The sequence below is a fragment of the Mixophyes fleayi genome, chromosome 8 (genome assembly GCF_038048845.1).
Source record: "Mixophyes fleayi isolate aMixFle1 chromosome 8, aMixFle1.hap1, whole genome shotgun sequence".
NCBI lineage: Eukaryota > Metazoa > Chordata > Amphibia > Anura > Limnodynastidae > Mixophyes > Mixophyes fleayi.
In genome coordinates, this window is record NC_134409.1 from 98,206,816 (window position 1) to 98,230,767 (window position 23,952).

General features: G+C 39.2%; 1 protein-coding gene across 2 annotated transcripts; it reads right to left on the reverse strand.

Moving 5' to 3' along the window:
• Positions 1-444: 444 nt before the first annotated feature.
• Positions 445-18,037, reverse strand: EIF3L (eukaryotic translation initiation factor 3 subunit L). 2 transcript variants are annotated; one of them, XM_075182971.1, is made up of 16 exons: positions 17,934-18,037; positions 17,374-17,439; positions 15,334-15,382; positions 13,341-13,551; positions 10,954-11,033; positions 8,130-8,191; positions 7,951-8,020; positions 7,770-7,843; positions 7,457-7,628; positions 7,025-7,179; positions 6,276-6,446; positions 6,044-6,177; positions 3,271-3,444; positions 3,004-3,193; positions 2,791-2,871; positions 445-597 (listed from the first exon to the last, which is right to left on the reverse strand). In XM_075182971.1, exons 1-16 carry the CDS (start codon positions 17,952-17,954, stop codon positions 559-561), a joined length of 1,749 nt encoding a protein of 582 aa, XP_075039072.1. In that variant the 5' UTR covers positions 17,955-18,037; the 3' UTR covers positions 445-558. The 2 variants fall into 2 exon arrangements, with proteins under 2 accessions (XP_075039072.1, XP_075039073.1); XM_075182972.1 differs by lacking the exon at positions 17,374-17,439 and having other exon boundaries at positions 17,934-18,018.
• Between the last annotated feature and the right edge of the window lie 5,915 nt (positions 18,038-23,952).

Sequence of the window (23,952 nt, forward strand, 5' to 3'; positions counted from 1 at the left end):
CGGCTCTACCCATAACATCTCCAGAAATATAATAAACCCTGTTTCTTTCCTATTACAGGTACAATGTATGAATATAATCTAAACTAGAAGTACAAGCTTTTCTCTTAGGAAATTGTGCACATAATTTAAATTGACACATCCAGCACTGTATGTGATGCAGTGCCACCCACTGAAATATCCAATTTAAAAAACAAGTGTTCACAAGGTTGGCTTCCACAGCAGGAACATTTACAAATGTCCCCATGTAATTTCTCACAGCTACCATATATAAATAAAAGGTTAATTTTGGAAAGTATTAAGAACCACTTTATTTCCACGATAAGGGCTATGCAAATGCATAACAGACAAGGCAGTCTTGAGATGGCCACTATACCTTCATACATTTCCTACACACAGTCACAGATACAAACATAAGCTAAAAATAAAAACATAAAGATACTTGAATGTTTTGAGCATTTTTATTAAAACATTTTCGTCCAACTGGTGTTAATTGTATCGTGTTGGTAGCTGTTGGTTGACCTCAAGTCCTTATAAATATTTTGTCTATGGGGAATCTTTTCAAGGTTTCTGGCTCATCTTCTTCAAGGTTTTATTGAGCTGTAAAATATTTCAATACACAACACAACTCAATTATTATAAAGGCGTTTCACAATCCCGTCCCACTCAGAACTAGCTATAATAGATCACTTGTATAGTGAACCATTTAATGCACTAAATTACTCAACTCTGATTATTGGATATAATCAATTTTTGCTCAACCACCATATTTTAGTCAAGGGCTGTTTAATATGTATTAAAAGAATATGCCCACTTTTGTAATGTATTTTATACATGTAATCGACCTACCTATCTACAATAGATAATCTATAGAGTTTTTGTTGCTAACCATTGCCTACAGAAAAGTGAATTTGTTGGCTGCTTCAGGGGGTCTTCTGATGTCCACTCAATAAGTGTTGGTGGGGCCAAGCATTGACTTTTACCCCCATACAGCGCTGGCCCATTAAAGTAGCCAGCAAGGCAATTTCTTTTAGTTTCTGGTGATGTTAGATATATTCTACTTCATAGTGTATACAGCATAACCAACAATTATAGAGAAGAACATAATTTACTTTTTCCCCTTTAAGTAGGTATTAAATACACAAGACTCACCAATTTTAGCGAGTCTTGTGTATTTAATACTTATTAAAATATCAGAATAGCACTTTTACACACGGTTGTGCCTAATCAAGGTGACGGGAAAAATGAGAGAACAGACCTAAACTTTGTATGACAGAAAAAAAGCATCATGGTATTTTCCCCCAGTGTTCTGCCATTAGTGTGTCACCCACTGCTGATGGAGTATTAACTATCTGTCTATCCGCAATACATTTCTAATTTAGTAAACATACACAATAAACAGTTAAGTGCTTCACTGCACATTATTCAACTACAGATCTATGAAATACCAGGAGACAAACAATGTAGAAAAGGTTTAAAAAACAAATTATATATATATATATATATATATATATATATATATATATATATATATATATATATATATATATATATATATATATATACATACATATATACATATATATATATACATATATACACATACACACACACACACACACATATATACATACACACATTAACCCGTGCATGATACTCATGCATTTTTTTTGTCAAATAATGTCAGTATACCAAATTTCAGGTCATTCAGATGAGCCCTCTCTGAGAAAATAGATTTTTCCACAGACACACACACACACTAACACACGCCGCCGCTACACATTCAGGGGCGGATCTAGAAAATGTTTGTTCCCCGGGGGGATGTTAGGGTGGGGCGATTTAGGCCCCGCCCCCTTTCCGATTTCTGAGGCTGCCGGGGGCTGCACAGTATGTGCAGGTCCGCTCGGCAGTGACAGTGTGTTTAAAACACAATCAGAGCAGCCGGGCAGCACACTGTCACTGCCGAGCGGACCTGCACATACTGTGCAGCCCCCGGCAGCAAACCCCTGCTAGGGGGGCGATTGCCCCGATCGCACCACCCTGGATCCGCCACTGTACACATGTGTTCATGAGGTAAAATTACCTCACGAAAATGAGTTTGACCCCTCAACTCGTCAATAATGTCAGTATACCAAATTTCAGCACTTTGAGTTTTTTTCCACACACACTAAGAATTTAGTAGGTCAGTTAACCCGTGCATGATACTCATGCATTCTAGTCAAATCAAGCTACTTAAGCTGTTAAAAACTCCCCACTGTCACCCCCGGCAACCACCAACCACTCCCAACTGTCACTTCTCCTTCAAGAAATATATAGGTCAGTGTATAACTCTGCCCAGCAGGTGGCGCTGCAGCTTTTTTTTTTTTCACACAGACAGACTAACACACGCCACTAGACACATACACATACACATACACATACACATACACATACACATACACATACACACATATACATATATATACATACATATACATACATATACATACATATATATACATACATATACATACATACATATATATACACATACATATACATACATACATATACATACATACATATACATACATACACATATATATACATACACACATATATACATATACACACATATATACATATACACACATATATACATATACACACATACACATATACACATATACACACATACACATATATATATATAAAATTAGACTTATATGGCCAGCAGAGAAATTAGCAAGGAGATGCAGATAATGATTGTTACTGAATTAACGGGAGGATCTAATGAGAATGACAAATCCTTACCTCTTCAAACTTATGTATCTGCCGTATGAAGAAATCTCCATACCGCCGAGCAACTTTGGTATCTGCGATATGAATCATGTCCTGAGGGAAAATAAAATGTTAAAGATGTAAGGTGTAAAATGCCTGCTAAAATATGGATTTCAATAAACTGACGGAGACTTGTACTCTTTTTTTTTTTTTTTTTTTAACATCAAGTCTGCTACTTTTGATCACCTTATCTATGTAGAAGTCAACTTCTGACGCAGATTGGAATTCTCCCTCCAGTGCAGAGATACCACTAGTCCACACCAGATTCTTCATCTTGTGTTTGAAAACAAGCAACTGGATACGGAACTCCTGCTCTGGCAGGTCCAAGAATCCTGCCAGCTTAGCCACTGGCATGGTGGTATACAACTTCAGAAAGCTGAAAGCAAAGGCGAAAAGGTGAGGAAACGTATGATGGAAACAATCTCCAAGAAGGTCACAGGAAGAGAGACTGACCTGCGGATGGTGGACAGCTGGGCCTGCTGTTGAACTTCATCCAGAAAGACTTTGAGCTGTTGCAGATACGGTTCCTTGTGATAGTTGGGATGAACATTGTCATAGTTCGGTACAACTGGTGACAGGAACTTGGGGCAGGCAAAATTAAAAAGCTCCTCATAGATCTGTGCTTCTCTATTTGATAAGAGAAAAGGAATAATATCACAAAATGGTCAAAACATTTGCCATAAAAAGTCAAACATTTTCTTATTTGTTTCTAAATCCACAAACTGTTCCCAAATGAATTCAGGATAGACTTTGGACTATTCAATGTATCTACTCTGCCTTTTGTTTCACCTATACTAGAGATAATTGTATGTACTTTCTTAATTTCAACAGAAGCATGACATACAAACAAAAAGCAGCAGTTATTGAAGCATAATAGAAAGTGAAGAACAAACGGCTGCATGACCTTTACATGGGCGAGTACATGCAAGTGAAGAAAAAGGTTTCATAATATTTGGGAACTTGGTTGTCCTATCCATCCCTGCATCCCTAACCTTAGTTTATGATTAAAGTGTGTAGTTGCGAGGTCCCGACATTGACGCTTTAAATTTACATTTATCTGTGTCGCTGTATTAAGCTACATCAAAGTAAAGTGCCGGACAGCTGTGTACTCGGAATTAGTTCCCGTCACCGTCATTGGAAATGTGCTGCTTCGGTTTTGAGGGAAGTCTGTATTATGTTCCTGTCGCTTTTGTAGTAATCGTTTTATTTTTTTGTAGGGATTCTGGTTGTCCGGAGTTTTCTAACTCAGGAAAAGGTACCCAACCCTTCAGGAGATTAACCAGGACTAGCTTTCAAAAAAAACAAAAAAACGCATATACATACTAAAACTACGTTTTGACTGGACATTTGGGTTAAGTTTTTAAAAAAAACAAACAAACAGACAAACAGGTATATCGGACCAAAGTTAAAACTGCAATGAGTATATATACTATAGTGATATTTGAACAAATGTCAGGTTATGGAAGCAATCAACATACATACTTGAAAATAGAGGAGTGACACAGAGAAAGAAGTTAGCAAGCAAGGCAGCCAGACTACAAAAAAAAAAAAAAAAACCAAACCCAAAAAAACCAAAAAGGTATTTCATATTGCATTCTTAGCCATATATCTTTCCAAGTATACCCCACCCCCTCCAGAATCCCTTCCACTGAGGATTTAGCAATTGAGGACTAATTAGAGAAGAGTTAAGGATGTTTAATATTAAACACTCCCATAGCAAATATTGGAACCACAGCATGTAATGGATAATGCTTCAGGAGAGGAAATAGTTTGTCAGCTTGCAGATGATCCCCCCCGCAACAAGAACAGAAAGTCTACACAGAAAAGGCCTTATCCACCAGGATAATGTCTAGGAGTAAAGTCCAGCAACAAAAACTTGTTTCCTTGTGTCTAGGCTACTCTAAGTGAGGGGGCATCAGAGCATGTCTATCTCTGCATAAGAGACCATAAGTGGAAGCAAGCAGGTATAAACAGGTTGGGAAAGTTTCATGCCTTAGAGGGATAGTTATTGTGTCCACAGTAAAACATTAACGTTACAAGGGCTCTATCAAAAGGTTTCAATATCTACTCAACTATTAGAGCCAAAAGTTAATTGCCAGCAAACTATTCCAGCCAACCGAGATTTAACAGGTGATTAGAACATGGTCACCCAAATATGTTCTAAACATGAGCTTGAAAACTCAGGAAGGATCTGTGACTAGCAGAAAAACTGAAAACCTTATGTATCTGGTGAAGCTATCAGAAGGTATCTATGACAGGGAGAGAACAAAGATTTCAAGAACACAGATCCGTCAAATATAGACTATATGTATCCCATCCCTCCAAGAAAGAAGGAAGCTCTTAATGCACAGGATGGAACATGACACTATAAATCTCAGATGTGCAAAAGAGATCTTAACCCCAAAGTACTTAACAGTCATGCTCACGAAAACAAATGGAAGTTGCAGTAATGGGAACCCATCCAAGCATAAGCAGAAGTATGGCAATATAAAAAAAAAACTGGAATGGGAAAAGTATTGACTTCAGAATTTAAACAGACCAGTCAAGAACTGAACTTATAACCAGACTAGAAACCTGTTTAGAGAGAACAGATGTTAGGAACTACAGCAAGAGTCTTTGTCCAGAAAACTGTTGCAGGGGACATGGATAAATACTGAAATTTATTAAAATGCAGAGCAAAAAGTCCACCTGGAAAATGTGTTTTACAACTGCTCTGTTATATTTGTAATCAAATTTGACTTCTACTTAATGCATACATGTAATTAATTTGTTTTACTTCCTATTAATTTGATAGAGGTGGCGTGGACCTAAATTTAAAATTCTATGTCCCAGACAAGCCAGGAAAGTTGAGCTTATATCAAACCTAAACAATTTTTAAGAAAATAAAATAGTAAAAACGGGTTCAGAATCGTATAATTTGTGGATTCTTAAGCATCCTAATTAAACAGTACTTGTAGGAGGGAATTTAATTGACCACATTGCAGTGCGTGGGCAGCAACAATGCAGTCAATTGTAGTCCCCCTTTAATGTACTAAAAAAATGTATGCACCACCCTGAGTGTATAAAGATGCAATTAGAATATATTCTGCTACTTCTGAAATGGCAAGGACTTATCTAAAGAATGCAAAGTAAAAGTGGTGTTCAAATACTGAGTAGGCTTTAAATTGTCAAGAAAAGAACAGGAAAACATGGTGTTTCAGATACTAGAAAGAACCGCCTTTCTTACCCTTTCTGCATACGCAGCATTTTGTCACCGTATTTCTCTCTCAGTTGAGTGTGAATACTCTCATCAATGCGCATAGGATACATTGTAAGGGCGATGGCCAGCAGACCGTGCATCTGCTCATTCTGTTTGTTAATCTAAGTAGGGACAAGAGAGGTTAGTGTTCCAGGTGACCATCAGAACATAATGTGATGAAAGGTGAAGGACTGGATCATAAGTAACAGAAGGTACATACCATCTCATACTTGTAAGTTGTCCTCTGGAACATACTCTTCGTTCTCTGGATATATAGCAAGATGTTGGCAAACACACGTATTGCGTCCTGATATCTTCGCATCATAAGGTATGCAAACCCCACATAATAGTATGTGGTGACTTGACACTCAGGAACACGTGAGTACATGCTCTGCAAAGACAAGAGAACTGGAATTGGTGGACTCATAAGCAGACATGAACTAGCATAGAACAGTGTCTCCTAAGTAATGTAATATGAAATATTTTAGAGGGAAGAGAGAAGTCCACTTAAAAAGTCTTTAATATTGAAAAATATTAACAAAAGGAGGAGACATTTAAAAAGTGGCTGTAAATGAAAAATTAGCAAATCTAGTATTCCTTTGTTCATCTCAATTAAAAAGCCTGGCTACGCAGGGATTTTTTTTTTTCTTTCCAGTTTGCTATGGATCAGTTATACAAAAGTAAAAAAGTTACATAGACATATGATTATAAAGTTACAAATTATAATTGAAAAGAGTTAGGTGCCACAGAAAAATAAATTGGTATTTCTAAATATTGCAATATTTTAGAACATGGCCAATAAGTGGCAGTGTAAAATTTGTCTATGCACAAGATTTAGTTTTACGATAGCAAGACAAGACAGATTAATGAAATAAATCTATAACTGTGGCTCCATGTGAAGACTGACTTCAGGACAGTGAAAATAATCTAGATCAACAGGAGAGATAATCTTTCAGGAGGGGCTGATACCTTCTTGTTGAGCTCTATGTTCTCCAACACCTTAATAGCCTGGTAGTAATCCCCAAGCAGTGAGTGTAGACGCAGCAGGCCAACCAAGCTGAAGTATCCAAGCATCTTATAGAGTGAGTGTCTGCCATACTCTCCAGCTACACTTTCAGGGTCACCTGGGAACACAGAACTATCAGAAACACTGTACAACACCATACAGAAAACATTGCATGATTAGATGCTACAGTAACACAGTTCTCAAATTTCCACATCCCAAATATACAATGTAATAATAAAACAACTTGGTAACCGTATAGAAGTTCAGACTGCCACAGAGCAAAAGCTATGTTTTACATTTCAGAATCACATTCTTTTTCCCCCGTTATATATTAGGGAGCAAAGAAACTACACATAGACAAAACCACTCTTCAGGTCACAAAGCATTTCGCTCACCTCCACTGGTGTAAACCTCCAGCTGGCGGTTGATGTTGGATTTGTCCACCAGAGAATGAAGGACATTGAGAACACTGTGAACATTCCAGATCTTGGGGTTGGAGCGCAGGAACTCAATTTCCTCTTCTGACTTCTTTGCTGTCTTGCACCGATACTGACTAAATGACTGAAACTGAAACAAAAATGGACTTATGAAGCCAAAGCTTAAAAACGAAACAGGAGTAGAAATGAATGAAAGTAAAAGCCTGCTACGTAGTATGGTGAAAGTATTACTCATATATAAGGTGGTACAGGATCATCTTTCATCTGTTACCTGGTATATGAATTCATCAATGATATCCCACAACCACTGGTTAGGCAATTCCAAGGGGGCTGGTCCATCTGCATCTATAAAAAGGATACATGTCTTATGCTATCTATCCAGTAACAAACTACAGACACATACAACAGAGGAAAGGAATCTGTCTTGTGCATATCTGAACCCAGAAACTTACTGAGAATGTAGTTAAAGAGGTTGCAATAGTTGTAATAGGATTCAAAACGCTGCTCCAATGTGGGCCCTCCCTATAAAGAAAATATACGCAAGTTCTTATGACTACAAACACTGATATCAGACACAACAGCTACACAGTCCATGCACCTGTTCCCCAAGACATGCAGAATGGATACTTACACTGACTTTGGCATATATGTGCCTGTAATATAGTTCTTTATATAAAATTAAGAACACTGCATCTGAAAGAGTGGTAAAAGATAGTCATGGTTAATCAAGGTTCACTATCAAAATTATAGATACTGCATAAGCTGTTAAAAACAATACACAATTACCATAAATGATATTTCTGTAAGTGGAGATTATGAATAATTGGTAGAACAGCCAATGAAAATGATTTACAGTTCGTACATTTTAGAAAGGAAAGAACAAAGGGAGGAATTCAATTGTCCGCGTTACTTGAAAAAGTAACACGGCCTGCGCACCATTACTGTTATCACGGTCATAGTGCGCGTAAATACCATTAAGGTAGTTTTAGCGCCAGCTTTTTGCTCAGAGCCGGGTTATTACCGTAATAACGGTAATAGTTTTTACACGGCAGTACTTTGGGGGTAATTGAATTCCCCCCAAAGTATTTTTATATTTCCAGCAATAACTTCAATACCTTGAATGAGTACATGCTCATTTCATTGTAGAACATTACATTTTTAGTACATTGTAACATCGACAATTGTACATAATTTCTCTGTCTCACATATACACTATATATATATATATATATATATATATATATATATATATATATATATATATATATATATATATATTACAAGTTAACCTGTGCATGATACTCATGCATTCTAGTCAAATCAAGCTACTTAAGGTGTTAAAAAGGTTCTTGTCATGCATTTGGGCCTAGCCCAGGCCTCCTCAGGGGAAGAGCGTTACTTCCCGACGCAAGCGCCCTTTTTTAACGTGGTTTTGTCCACATGTCACCACCTCATCATTTCTCCATCACCTCATCCTTCATCAAGCTACTTAAGGTGTTAAAAACTCCCCACTGTCACCCCCAGCAACCACCAACCACTCCCAACTGTCACTTCTTCTTCAAGAAATATATAGGTCAGTGTATAACTCTGCCCAGCAGGTGGCGCTGCAGCTTGTTTTTTTTTTTTTTGGTTTTTTTTTTACACACACGCCACTAGGCATTTATATAGTAGATATCAGACTAAGGTCCTAACATCACACCTGTTAATGAATTAATCAAGGCGTCAGCATAACTGTCCGTCCTCGCTTGGAGTTCGAGAATAAAATCCTACTAGATTTATTAGCCAAATGAGTAAGTGCTTTCAACAATGAATTTCATTGACGTTCAGTATCTCAATCAAATTGTGCTAGTTCTTCACAACTAACACCCGACAATAGCTGTGCGACTTATAACTTGGATGCAACAAGTATATGCGGGGATAATCGTTCTAACAGGACTGACCAGGGGGAGTTCTTAACAAAACTTTCTACTTCCAATAACACTACTCTGTGCATTGTCATGCCCTATACTCAGGATACCAAATACAAAACATACTATAGTAATGCTCCATGTTTGGAAATGTTTTTTTTTTTTTATCATTACTGCACAAGTTAGGCTGATTTTAGATGATATTTTCTGAATTCCTCTGATATTAAGCTTTGAATAGTTTTTTGTTTTTTTTTCCATACGTGAATAATTCCACTAAATGTATGTGGATTTGTGTACATTGAAGTTAAGTCAATTTCTTTTGATCATAATTTTGCCATGACTTGAACTAGAAGGTGAGTTACTATTTGATTACCATTACTAAATATTAAGATTTTATTACATTTGAATAATTATATTGATTTTCCATACACCACAGTGATGTTTCCTATATAGTTTGTTTTTTGGAGTAGCAATATTCCCTTCTGAACAGCTGCAGTAGTTGGCATCAACAAAATTTAATAATCTCACAAAGCACCAGATATTGTAATTAGTTTACATTCACACTTAAGCCATTTCAGTGAAAAAAAAATGTAGATTTTGCTCAAACATGTCTTCACCTGCCTATCACGAGAGTCAAATCATGCCTACCAAAGTGCAGTAAGCCTTTAGTTCAGTTTTAATGAGAAAAGTTCAAGATCTAAGGATCTGGGACATAACTGTTACAAACTGTATTGCACATAAAGAAAAAACAAAACAGTCTAATAGGAAATTATAAGCAACCAATAGTTATGTATTCTCTCAATGCTTTGTCTTCTGTTAGTTTTATTGTTAATGGAAATCAGTATTTTAAACACACAAATGTATATATGAACAACTTCAATAAAGGAACAATTGTTTAAAAACCAAAACAATCTCACACTTATAAACTCTGTGTCAGAACAACAGATAAATAAAGACCCCTGGTCATTCCTTCTCTCTCGCCCTATACCCGATGAGAGCGCGCCTTCTAACAAGCTTATCTCCCATATTTTGGCAGCTGCTAAATCCCTAATAGCAAAGCATGGAAAGACCCTAGGGCTCCCTGTATGCAGGAATTACGGTCCTACATAGGGCATGTCACAAGCATGGAGAGTACAACGTGCTGCCTGCATGATAAATCATATAATTTTGATAGGGTGTGGGCCCTGTGGTATTCACTAGAAAGCCGCAGCTGCCTATCCAGTACGGCTCCCCCTCTCGCAGATGGAATATAGTTCTTGGACTGTCTCCGGATCCCCTAAGTTGGATATGGCGCGCTGCTGGCGAGTAACATTCGTATGCTATTTTTCTTTTTTGTAGCCAATGTAATCGTGTGGTCTAGCTTTTCCTAGCAATGCCACAGAGGAGACACCTTGTATATTAATACTTTTATGTCAAATATTTTGATTGTTTAAAGAGGAAACAGGAAAAATACAAAGAGTTTAAAAAAACAAAACAAAAACACAAATGCAGTCACCTTCCGTGAAAATTGTGGTAGTGGGAAATCTACATACATCTCCTCACTCTTACCATTTCCAACTTGCGGAGCAATAGCTTCTGCTTCAGGCCAGGGGGAATTCTTAAAGAAACGCTCTGTTAACTTTGCCCAGCTGTAATGTAAACAGAAATTTACTAGAAAGCAATCTGTGATAAATTTAAAAAAGAGGACTTTTCATGCAATTGTTTTTTGAAAAGCACATTAAAAACAGGTCAAATAAAAGTTACGTGTCAGTTATTGTGTTATAAAATTTAATTACCGCATTTAATATGTTAGAATGTGGCACAGCCTATTTCTTATGTGTTATTCTGCTCTACAGGTACAATTTATTGTATTGGTAAAAGCACAATGTCTAGGACTAAAACACTTGTGTGCAGTAGTTTTCAAGCATTGTACCCATTTTCACGGCACAAATGTATGAGCAAGTCCTTAATGCTGCAAGGAAGGAGAAATGTAAACGTTTTTCAAATAGGAGGCCTCATATACACTAAATGGCCAAAAGTAAAGGGACACCCAAACATCACATTCCTATGTGCTTGTTGAACATCTCATTCTAAAACCATGGGCATTAATTATGGAGTTAGTGCCTCATTTGCTGTTCTAACACCTTCCACTCTTCTGGAAAGGCTTTCCATTAGATTTTGGAACATTGTTACGGGAATTCGCATCCATTTAGTCATAACATAAATGAGGTCAGGCACTGATAATGGGCGATAAGGCCTGGCTTGCAGTCTGTGTTCCAATTCATCCCAAAGTTGTTTGATCAGGTTGAAAGTCAAGACTTTGTGCAGGCAAGTCAAGTTCTTCCACACCAAACTCTAGAAGCCCTTTTTTGATGGACTTTGCTTTGTGCACAAGGGCATTGTCATGGTGAACCTTCCCCAAACTGTTGCCACAAAGTTGGAAGCACACTTTTCTACAGAAGGCCATTGTGTGCTGTAACACTAGATTTGCCTTCACTGGACCAAGGGGCCCAAGTCCAAACCATGAAAAAAAGCCCCAGAGTCCTCCTCCAAACTTTACAGTTGGCAGTATGCATTTGAGTAGAAGAGTTCACCTGGCATTCGCCAAACCCATACTCGACTATCAGACAATGAAACATGATTTGTCAGTCCAGAGAATAAGTTTCCACTGCTAAAGAATCCAATGGAGGTGTACTTTGCACCACTTTAATCAACGTTTGGCTTTGCGCATGGTGGGGCCTGTGTGCAGCCATGCAAACAGAATCAATGAAGCTCCCAAACAGTTAAAGCCACCATTGCTTATAGTCAGTTTGAAACTCGATAGTAAGTGTTCTGCGAGCTTGTGGCTGACCTGTAGTTGCTCCTAAATGTTTCCACTTCACATTAACAGCACTTACAGTTGACCAGGGCCTTGCTGGAAAGGTGGCATCCTATGACCATGCCACATTGAAAGTCACCAAGCTCTTTAGGACAAACCATTTCACTACAAATATTTGACTATGGAGATTACATGACTGTATACTTGATGCACCTGTTAGTGTGCTTGGCCATTTCAGCCACATCCATTGCCAACTAGGAGTGTCCACATACTTTCCTATTGGTCGCTTTTTGACGATAACAGGCCATAAAAATAATGTAAGGGAATAGACCTGTACACACAAACTTTCTGGCAACAGTTCACTTAGCACAGCTTTATTGCTGCAGGCAACATTGAAACTAATGCAAACACTCAGTGTGTGTAGTGACACGATGGTCGAAAGTCTGCCCAAATGGACGATTGTTGCCTCATTTGGTTGGTCGTACCGTTAAATATTTTCGCTCCAATCTCGTTTCCGTTGTGTAGTGTGTATAAACTTCCGACCGATCCACAACAGTGAGTACGAAATTACAGTCATTGCTCACGACAACATGGCTGTAAAAAGTAGCTAACGGGACAGCTGCTCTTCCCTTTATCGTCTAAAACAAGGCTAGTGTGTATGCAGTCCATGGACCGAGCGATCGGACCATTGATCGCATGTAAAATCGATCGGCACAGAAAGTTGGTGGAAAATTCTGTAGTGTGTACCCAGCTTAAGTCTTTATGTTAAGTGACAAAAACCTGTTATACCCAGCAGGCTGCAAGGAAGCTTTGAAGCACACAACAATCTTTGCAAATTGTATTATTTGAGAATCATGTATCAAGAAATTATCCAGTGAAGTTGCCCCCAAAAAACAATAAGCTATATCATGATCCTATAAATCCTGATAGTACAAGACTGACTTACACACAATCATTGCGCAAACATGACATCCAGACTTTATTTCACCACACGTTTAGTGAAGGATACAGATACCAGTTATTCTGTACAATAAAGATTTTGCTTACTTCGTGGGATATGCAACACTGTCAAGGTCAAAATAGTAGAAGGAACAGAACAGTGCAATGGTAGTGCATCATTAATGATAACGGTTCTTACCTGTTTTCATATATATCTTGGATCTCATAAACCTTCTGGTCGATTAGATCACTGGACACTCTGCTGGCCTGCAGCTCATACACTTTCTGGTCAATTAAGTCAGACACAGTTTTGTGGAAGTACTGGATGAAGTTCTTGATCACCTCAGGGATGACCTGATAAGTCTGCTGCTCATACTGACGTTCGTATGCTAGGTCCTGTTTCGGGTCACCTGTGACAGAAGGGAGAATATTTTGTGGAATAGTTTATTGCCTGGACTCCGTACAATTTAAATTATATATTCCATCTGCCAAGGTCTTACAGGAAAATTGTGGTTGTGTAAAGTCAAACCTAAACAATTATAAAATAAGCACCTAAATACACTAGGATACAAAAATGTATCCAAATAAACACATTTGCATTACCCAGTATATTTTAACTATTTATTATTATCCGTGCCCTCAATTAGTTATTACTTTCATTGATTTGACATCTGCTACGAACATCAAAAGGTGTATACATATCCCCAGGGGACATAGACATTACTCTGGGGTTAACAGACGACAGGGACAATCTTACAAGTGGCTTCGTGCCCTGCATAATTTACACCTTTTTTTAAAAAATATTTTTGTTACCTTGATATCTCTGCATTCAGTCTGTTGGATAACCTTATTGCTGGAACCCTGAGTGTGGCATTGGAATGATCCCCTCCACAGGATACTACCCCTTTTTGTGGAAACTTCCTTATCACAGCACAGTGCACACACTTAACGCTTAGCTCTTTACCCTACGGGCAAGAAAGGTGTTGGGAGTTCCAGCGTGATGCATGCACTTAGCACTTGTGTAGGGGCCGTTATGTCCCTCCAACAGCATCTCGTATCTTGCACACCCCAAGACAGTGGAGTGCCAAAGCTCAGCGTAGGCTGTCTCAGATGCACACTCAAGACTACAGAGTGCCAATCTACACTGTCAGCCATCCCCCGTGTACAGTGCACACACCAAACCACAGAGTGCCAATCTACCACCTTCCCTATTAAATTAACACGAACACCAATTTAGTAAGAATCCAATTAACCTATGAAAATATAAGGATATTACGACTAGCCATGATTTATAAGGTGTGCCTACAGAAAATATTAAGTCATTCACATCGGTCCAATGGGGCTTACATTCTATATTCCCTATCACACGAACAAGGGTTAAGATCGCCAGAAACCAATTAACCTACCAGTAAGTTATTAGACTGTGAGAGAAAACCAGAGCTCCAAGAGGAAACCCATGTTAACACAGAGAAAATACAAACTCCACACAGATAGATTCTGACCAAGGCCCTAACACATGCTGCCCGTTAGGCAGTAATATTAACCACTGGACAACTCCATGATGATACCACCCTGGGTCAGAATATGACCCAAGTTTCCTAGTTTTACTAGCCACAAAAGTTGCAAATGTAATTCAAGCAAATACTAAACACACAAATTACAAAATTAATTAACTAACAACATTTCTGGACAGCTTCAATTCCTGGCAATGTGAATTTATTTTTTAAACAGCTTCTTATACCTACTCTGTTAAGTGGTCTGAATACAGCTATTAATGCCATTATAGGAAATTCCAGAAAGAAAATTAAGGTGGTAAACAATTGCTGCTGTTCCGTGATCAATGATCATGTAATATATAGACATGATCACTAAATACTTTATCCGCTTGCAATTACAAAAAGAATGTAACTGCATCAATTAATAAGGAAGGAATCTATGTAGACGGAGCGAGGAAAAACAAAAGTCGATTATAAATGCGACTTAGTAGGGTTTAAGCATGGTGCACCATTCCAAAATGGCAATGAGCATATTACAGAGCATTATGAGCATCGCACAAATGTTCTGTATACCACAGTAACCAGCCACTTTAATTTTCTATACTTTTCTTGGGAAAATAAATTAGAAACCGATTCCTATAAACTGCAGCATATTGTGTCTAAAATTTCAACAAATATACAGGAGTGATTACATACCTGTGTGTGCATCATACTCTGCTTGGTAACTGTATGGGTCATATGGGGTCTACAAAAAAGTGGTAACAGGTCAGTAAGCATATTATAATCTTTTATTTATAAGGCGCCACAAAAGGTCCACAGTGTCATACATGACATTCACAATGGTATACAATAAACAGACAGCAACAATCCATAATATTACATAATACACAAAAGTGTAATAGAAGGACCAGATTACAGATTTAAAAAAATAAATAAATACAGATAACTTAGTAATGCAGATCAAGTTATTTACGGGACAGTGAGTGAGAGTGATGGTAGTATCTAATGTGAATTAAGCCTGGGCTCAAGAACACAGGCCTAGAGATACAGAGGGCGATGGAAGAGTAAAAGGAGAAAACGAGGAAAGAGGGCCCTGCTCAAGAGAGCTTACATCCTAAGTGGAAAGGGAAGACACAAATAGGGTGATACCCGAGACAAAGGAGGTCTTAAATTAAGAAATTAGTTTTAAGGGAGGAGAGAGAGCGGAAGGACAATATTTTATAGTATGGGGGAGACAAGGGCATTAAATTGTGACTCACAACGATGAGGAGTCAATTACTAGAATCCATACACAAATATAAGTTAATGGAAACAAATTAGTTTTAATAATATAATTTAAACTAAAACATAATATTAGATGTATTACTAAAACATGGCACATGCCTTTTTTGCGTATCTCCAAATATTCAATATTTGAAACAGCTGTTATATCATTAATGATGCCTAACCAGTGCACTTATCTATGAAATCCTTTTCCAAAAATAGAAATAGACCATCATAGCTGATCTTCATGGGCTATGTGTAATGTTATTGTTTCAAAGATGCAGATTCCATAAGACAACGTTACTTTAAAGTACACTTGGTTAGATCCGAACTTACAAGTGAAACAAGCAACACAATGTTTTTTTTTTTAATCCCATTAATCTGTAGATAAAACTTCGATGCCGGCATCATTAAGAGCACACTGTGCAATCCGACTTAACAGGGACAGATGTAAATTCTCTCATTCAGAAGTATTCAATATGACAAATATTTCTTCCATATAAATCAACAGATATCCAAGCTGTATGCTGCTCAAACATTGATTGTAAAAAGCTGCAACAGTTGCTGCCAGTACAAACAATCTGGCTATATGTCACTTCTGAAATATACCACGTTTTAGCACAGGAAGATACCAATGCAGATAGCTACTGTCTTCTTTTCTTTTTTCCTTTGGAGTCTTCAAGTGATGTTTCACTTCATAGATTTCCCGATCCAGACTTAGCAGACTTTCCGGATATGGATCTGTTCGCTGTTCTTCAGAAACAATTTTCACTCAGCTTTGAACCAGAGTGCTACTCAGCGTTTGAGCAGCATACAGCTTGGATATCAGTTAATTTATATGGGAGAAATGTTTGTCATAATTGATATTTCTGAACGAGATAGTTCACATCTGTCCCTGTTGCATCAGATTGAGCACACTGTGCTCTTAATGACAGCAGAATAAAACTTTTATCTACACATGCTCAAAAAAACATTGTGTATTTTGTTGTTGTTTCACTTGTAAGTTTGGCTCTAACAAAGTATGCTGTGAAATAATATTGTCCTATGGAATTCTAAAACCCCAGATCAATGTGATCTAAGACACCGTATATTATGCTGCTGGTTTGATTTGCATCTTTGAAACAAGAACATTACAAATAACCCATTAAGATCAGAGCTGACAGTCTATTTCTATTTTCAGAAAAGGATTTCATAGATCAGTGCACTGATCAAGACTCACTAATGATACAAAAGCAGTGTTTATATTGAATATTTGGAGATATGCAAAATAGAATGTGCAATGTTTTAGTAATACATACAATACTATGTTTTAGTTTAGTTTTAATAAAGTAATTGATTTTAATTTATGTTTTCATGAGCTAATTTTTGTGTGTGGGTTGTGGTAACCAACTCCTTAGCAATGTGATTTAAAGTTTAACTGTATTTGGTTTCAGGAGCACACAGGCTCTCTCACAGCTGCAGAGGACAATTTACCATCTTTCCATTGGTGACTTCTTGATTTAAGGTTTCCAGCGCCAAAGGATTAGTTTGTTTTCTTTTCTATTGGAGACAAGAGCATTTTTGAAGTTGGAGGGGAAGGTACCAGAGGAGAGGAATAGGTTGAGATGGGCAAGGTGGAAGCAGGCCTCAAGACAGAGAGAGCAGAGAAGGTAAGCGAGGGTGAGGAAGACAGAAGGTGCAGACTTCATGTGCAGATACTGGAGTGATGAACTAGAGAATGGGGGTGACAGTGAGGAGCTGTAGGAGGGAGCAAGGAGAGCGAGAAGAAACTGAAGCATTAAGATAAAACAGTGCAACATTGGTGATTCATTCACTCTCAAACATAAAGACATAACAGTAAATCAGCCGAGTTATAAAAAACACAAAACAAAAACCATTTATACTGCATGGGAAGTAAATCCCACTTTATCCTGCTATAAACACCGATCAGCTGTTTTTCCTCAATTGGTATCTCCACACATGGACCTATAAACAATAATTTCACTGTAAATAAAAATAATTAAATTCATTAAACAATATGTGACCAGACTTACATCGTAATCCTCGTACGACATGTTTAATTCTGCTGCACAAACCGGAGCTGATGACCGGTAACAGCAGCGCGGACAGAAAGAAGAGAGGAGAGAAACTTCCGGCGACGTACTATTACCTAACTTCCTGTACCATGCCTGTCCAATCGCAGGCGTTCTTACAAACCCATTTCCGATAATGTTTTTGTTATTCTCCAGCCGATTGGCTGTGAGTGGCTACGTCTAAGAAAGCTGCTTCAGCGTGCTCGTGCAGCCAGCACATGGAGCTGAGCGCCTGCATCAGCGCTTATGTAAATAGGGGAAGGCGGCTTGTGGCTCGTCGGAAAATTATCACTTTGAAGTGCTCCCTAACAACCCTTTTGAGACCACCCCCTTCATGATTTTAAAGTTTTGTCCCCCCCCCCCCAAAACACTTGTTTTGAGCCTCATTTATGTACTAGATAAAGCATACGAATGAGTGGGCATCGCCTGTTTTTATTACATGTAGCGGTATTGTATAGCGTTATATTTTAAATTACATTGAAAAAGTGCTTTTGTGTAAATAATGCAACTGGAAAAAGTCATCATTCAATCAAAGTATATGCCAAGGAGTGATCTTCACCACCTCAGAGTATGTGTAAAATTCAAGCCCTTTTGTTGGAAGAAAATGGATCTGTATACCTTTATTAAACCTTATAAATGCTCTCTGTTCCTTGAGTCTCATTTAAATATCCTGTCCCAATAGGGCTGGCCTGGCATACCTGTAGCTCTCCAGGTGTTGTGAAACTACAAGTCCCAGCATGCCCTGTCGGTTAACTACTTGCAATGCATGCTGGTGCCTGTAGTTTCACAACACCTGGAAAGCTACAGGTTGGCCAGGCATGCAATAGAAATACCTGCAGCCCCGTATTAAAAATACCATGTTGTTAAAAGTAGGTAAAGTTCTAAAGAGTACACCGGTCCAGACGCTCTTCTCTGCCTTTTGATTAAGATCAATTGTAGTATTTGTTCTTATCAAGGAGCAGTCTCTGGGCCCTCTAATGTAGACAGGTTACCTTGGTCCTCTGGCCAGTAGGCCAGGAGCTGCGCTGAAAGCCAGGGAAAATATGTGCCTCCGGAGTGGTGACCCAGGGGTGTCAGAAAGTCACAGATGCGCTGCACATGATTTTTAAGGCACTCTTGCACATTTTGACCAATTTCCTTTATGCATCACCTCTGGCTGGATGGGAGAAATTTTATATTAGGCTGGGGCTGTGTCCACATGGCACTCATTTATTTTCACTCTAACTTTCACTTTTATTTTTTTATGGCTTTTAAGGGTGGGGTGGGCCCTTATGGGCTCTGTATTCCTGAAGATCCAGAGGGTGGTCAGTGTAGCACTGCGTTTCCCTTCCCCCTGAAAACCTCAGATGTTCCAGAGGTTATCAGGGTGGGATTGGGCAAGTTTCCAGGCCCTTGGTGAAACTGGTGGATCCCAGGGCAAAGGCACCCCCCCTCACCCCCTTCAAGCTTTGTGGTCTTAAGACCCTTACTTCCTAAGGGACCTTTTGGTCTTGGGAGTTGGGTATAGAGTGGCCCTTCATCTTTTGAGGAGGGCCTGAAGTTCATCCTTGTGCACTTTTTTGTTTTTTACACCTATCCCAGGCTTTCAATAACAAAAAAACATCTCTCCAGATTCCTGCTTGAAATACAGAATATAAATTATTTGTGCGCTGACTCACAGTTGTTACTTTCAGGGTGACAGCTCTTCCCTCTGCCAAGGCAGATAGAGAGTGATAGACAAGTGTGTGCGTAGGGCTCTGCTGATCTGTCCTGTGTGAACAATTGTAACTACATATATAAAGTGACAGTGTTTCAGGGTCAGGGCAGAGGGGATAGTAGGTGGCATGGACTTTTCATAAGACAGCTAAATAGATTCTGATATATACATTATATCTGTATAATATATTTACTTAATATTGCCCACAAGGATATTATATGTGTATTTTATATTTGAATGTAGCATTATCCAAATGCTTCCTAGTGAAGTGGGCAGAATTAGGTCCCAAACGCCGCAATTCCTGGTGAATCGCGGCGTTTGGCCCCGCCCCCGGCTGTCAAATGATGCCCACCTCCCCCGCAAGGCTCCCGGAAACCAACATTTTAAAGTTGGTAAGTATGGTGTTTTTGAGTCTTGTATTAATATATATATATGAAATGTATTCATTTAGATTACATTGTCATATTCTATCGTATAGTTCAGATGTATACTAACAGTTCAGACTCAGATGGGCGAGTCTGGGTTTGGCAGACTGCATTATGCCAACTGTGAAGTTGGTGGTGAAGCGATAATGGTATGGGGCTGTTTTTCAGAGTTTGGGCTAGGCCTCTTATCTCCATTGAAGGGCAATCTTAATGCTTCAGCATACCAAGTCATTTTGTACAGTGCTATGCTTCTAACTTTGTGGCAAAGTTTGGGGAAGGCCCTTTTCTTTTCCAACATGATTGCTCCAGTGCACAAAGCAGGCACTACAAAGACATGGTTTAATGAGTTTGGTGTGGAAGAACTTGACTGGCCCGCACAGAGCCCTGACCTCAACCCCTTCAAACACCTTCGGGGTGAACTGGAACGGAGATTGCGAATCAGGCCTTCTCTTCCAACATCCGTGCCTGACCTCATAAATGCTCTACAGAATGAATGGGTACAAATTCCCACAAAAACACTCCCAACATCTTGTGGAAGCCTTCCAAGAAAAGTGGAAGCTGTTATTGCTGCTAAAGGGGGACTAACTTCATATTAAATTATATGTATTTGAATACAAGGTCATTATAGTCCCTGTTGGTACAATGGTCAAGCGTCCGAATACTTTTGTTCATATAGTATATATATATATATATATATATATATATATATATATATATATATATATATATATATATATATATATATATGCCATGGCCTTATCTATGTGGAGTTTGTATGTTCTCCCTGTGTTTGCGTGGGTTTCCTCCGGGTGCTCCAGTTTAATCCCACACACCAAAAACATACATGTAGGTTATTTGGCTGCTATGAAAATTGACCCTAGTCTCTCTCTGTATGTCTATGTGTATGTTAGGGAATTTAGACTGTAAGCTCCAATGGGGCAGGGACTGATGTGAATGAGTGGCGCTATATAAATAAATGGTGATGATGATGATATATATATATATATATATATATATATATATATATATATATATATATCTACATACACAGGGGTGTAATTACTGTAGTAGCAGGGGATGCAGCTGCTATGGGTCCCACAGTCAGGGGTGGGAAAGCAGCAGTGGGACTTTGTCACCAGATTAGATGTTACTAGTCACCAGGGATGCCAAGGCAAGATGTATTGGCATGATATTGTTAAAAAATATGTCGTTTAAAAGTTGTAGGGTGCTCAAAATTAGTCAATTTCAATCCACTTTTGTATTCTGAAAAATGCTAACCCTACTTATGATGAATTAATTGTAATGGGTGAAATGAGTCATGTTGTGAGGTATATATAGGTAGACTCATCTGGACATGTGTGACTTGAGTGTAAAAGGGTTAATCGGAACAAACCCTAAAAATAACTACCCACAAAAAAATCTTTATCGCACACTATTAAACACCAAGTATTTTCATCACTAAGATTTATATTCAGTTCAAGAGCTGAACCTTGACAGCGAAAAGCACATTGGCATTTCCAACATGTGTGCCTAAATCTGAGTGTATGAATGAGTTATCATAGTTATTAGAGTTATTAACAAGGGGTTAATTGAGCTCCTAAAAACTTGTGCCCAGGAGTGATTGACAGGAGGAGGATGAAGGCCCTGATTGGCTGGGGGATTAACAGGAAGAGGATGTGCAGGAAGGAGGAGAAAGATAGAGCAGCATGGTAGAAGGAACAAGGGGGAGGATGTGCAGCCGAGCAGAGAGAAGATAAGCTGCTGCCAGAACTGTGATATTGCCAGCAAAGCGGACGGAGAATAGCTGGGGACACGCAGTGGGCGCCAAAGACAGTCTCCACTAACTGCAGAACCGTCTCAAGGTAAAACCCTAGCCTGCAGTGTACTGCACACACCCCAGTGTCAAGGGAAGAGTGATGAGAGAATCTATCCAAAACTGACATTGCATTCTTGTACAAGGAAGGACTGTGAGAGCTTTCCCCCCAGATCATACCTTTACACAGGCTGCAGGGAACAATTAAGACGGTCGTTTCAGCTTTATCCTGTGTGTGTGCTGATATCTGGACATTATACAGTGTTGCAGAGCACATATTCTGATAGAGATTCATTGACTGTTGAGAGAACAGCGCCATCTTGTGGCTGAAATGAGCAACAGCACTGCTTTCTACTATAATACTTAACCCTTGATGGAAACCTCTGCAGGACATTGGAACACTACCAAATTCCTGTGCACAGGTCAGCCCAGGACTGAGCGGAAAATATGGTAACGTTACCGGGGATAATATTGGTGCACCAAATGTTTTAGATGATGTTAATGTTATGTGATTTACCTAAAAATTGATTTATTAATATTGAAGGTGTGACATTCAGTGTTAGTGGTACCGCTGCAATTCAAGTTAACTCAGCAGTAGATGCTAAAAGTGGGGCGCCTGACCCATAGGGAATAGCACGGTACCCCAAACACCTGAATAAGAAGTAGCCCTCTAGTGGGCGCGGTAGTGACCGTAAGAGTCTTGATGGGTTATTATTGATGGTTTTTGCATCATCACCAGTCAGATATTGTTAATGTGAAAGTAGTAACTGTGATTACCAGTGTGCCTTATTAGACAATGTGCATTGAAGATGTTATCGTTATTCTGCCTTATACTCACCAGGTGTATATCATATGTTAAATGCTATTGTGCTCTATGCTGAGCAGATGCATTATTTTTTCATTACTATTGAGCTGAAGGGGTCAGTGGCGCGATGTCTTACCGAAACTATCCTTACCGCATTCTCAATAAAACCAAGTTGTTTGACCAATCCTTGTCCCTTTCATTGAAGTATTTATCTCCTGACCACCGGATATCCGAACAGAAGGATTCCCATCAGTACTCGTCCACCACATAAACTTTGGCGTCAAACCGAACAGGATCCGAGTGCATCAGGAGAGTAATACCGTCAGTGAAAAATGGATCAGCAACAAGGCGGGGGAGCAGCGCAACCGGCAGGGCCACAAAACCCAGAACAGGCTGCCCCAGCAGCAACACCAAATATGCCCATAACCCTACCGTACTATTTCTGGGCCCCATGGCTCCCGAAGTACAGCGGAGACGACAAGCTACAGGAGACTTCACAGAATTCAAGAACAAACTGGAATCCATGTTCCGGCTATACCCGTTGAATGAACAGCAGAAAGTGGAGATCTTAATAGCGCAACTCACAGGGTCGGCGCTCAGAGAAGTAATCTCATGGCCGATGGATGACAAGAAAGAAGAGGCACAAGTTTTAAAAAAAAATTCCACAACGTTTGAGACAAGAACTCTTCCGGAGCTGAAGATGAAACTATATGCTCGCAAGCTACAACCGAACGAGACACTGCGGGACTATGCCCTGAGCCTACAAGAGATGCTAAGAGCCATTCAGGCAGTGGACAAAGAGTAAGTATGAAACGTGGACGAAGCCCTGACCGTGCAGTTCGTAGAAGGAGTCACCCAAGAAAGCGTTAAGATTCAGCTACGACTGATGAAAGCACAGATGCCAGGCAAAACCTTCCGAGAGTTTAAAGAGACCGCCATCGCCATTGTCGGTAACCAACGGGGAAGGGAGGAAGAATACCCAGAATTGGTGGGCTTCAGAGAAAGGGCAAGCTCGAGGGGAGCCATGGCAAGCAGCACAGAAAAATCAGCACGGGCCCAAGAATCGGTAATACAGAGCGGTCAGTATCCCACTGAAGACCCAATACAAACGCTCAAAAAGCAAATGTAGGAGCTGGCCGTTGGATTGGTAGAAATCCAGCGAGAGATGCGCCAAATGGCGAGGCCACCGGCACCCACCTACGGGCAACCAGAGTGGAGGCCCGAAAGACAAAGACCAGTCC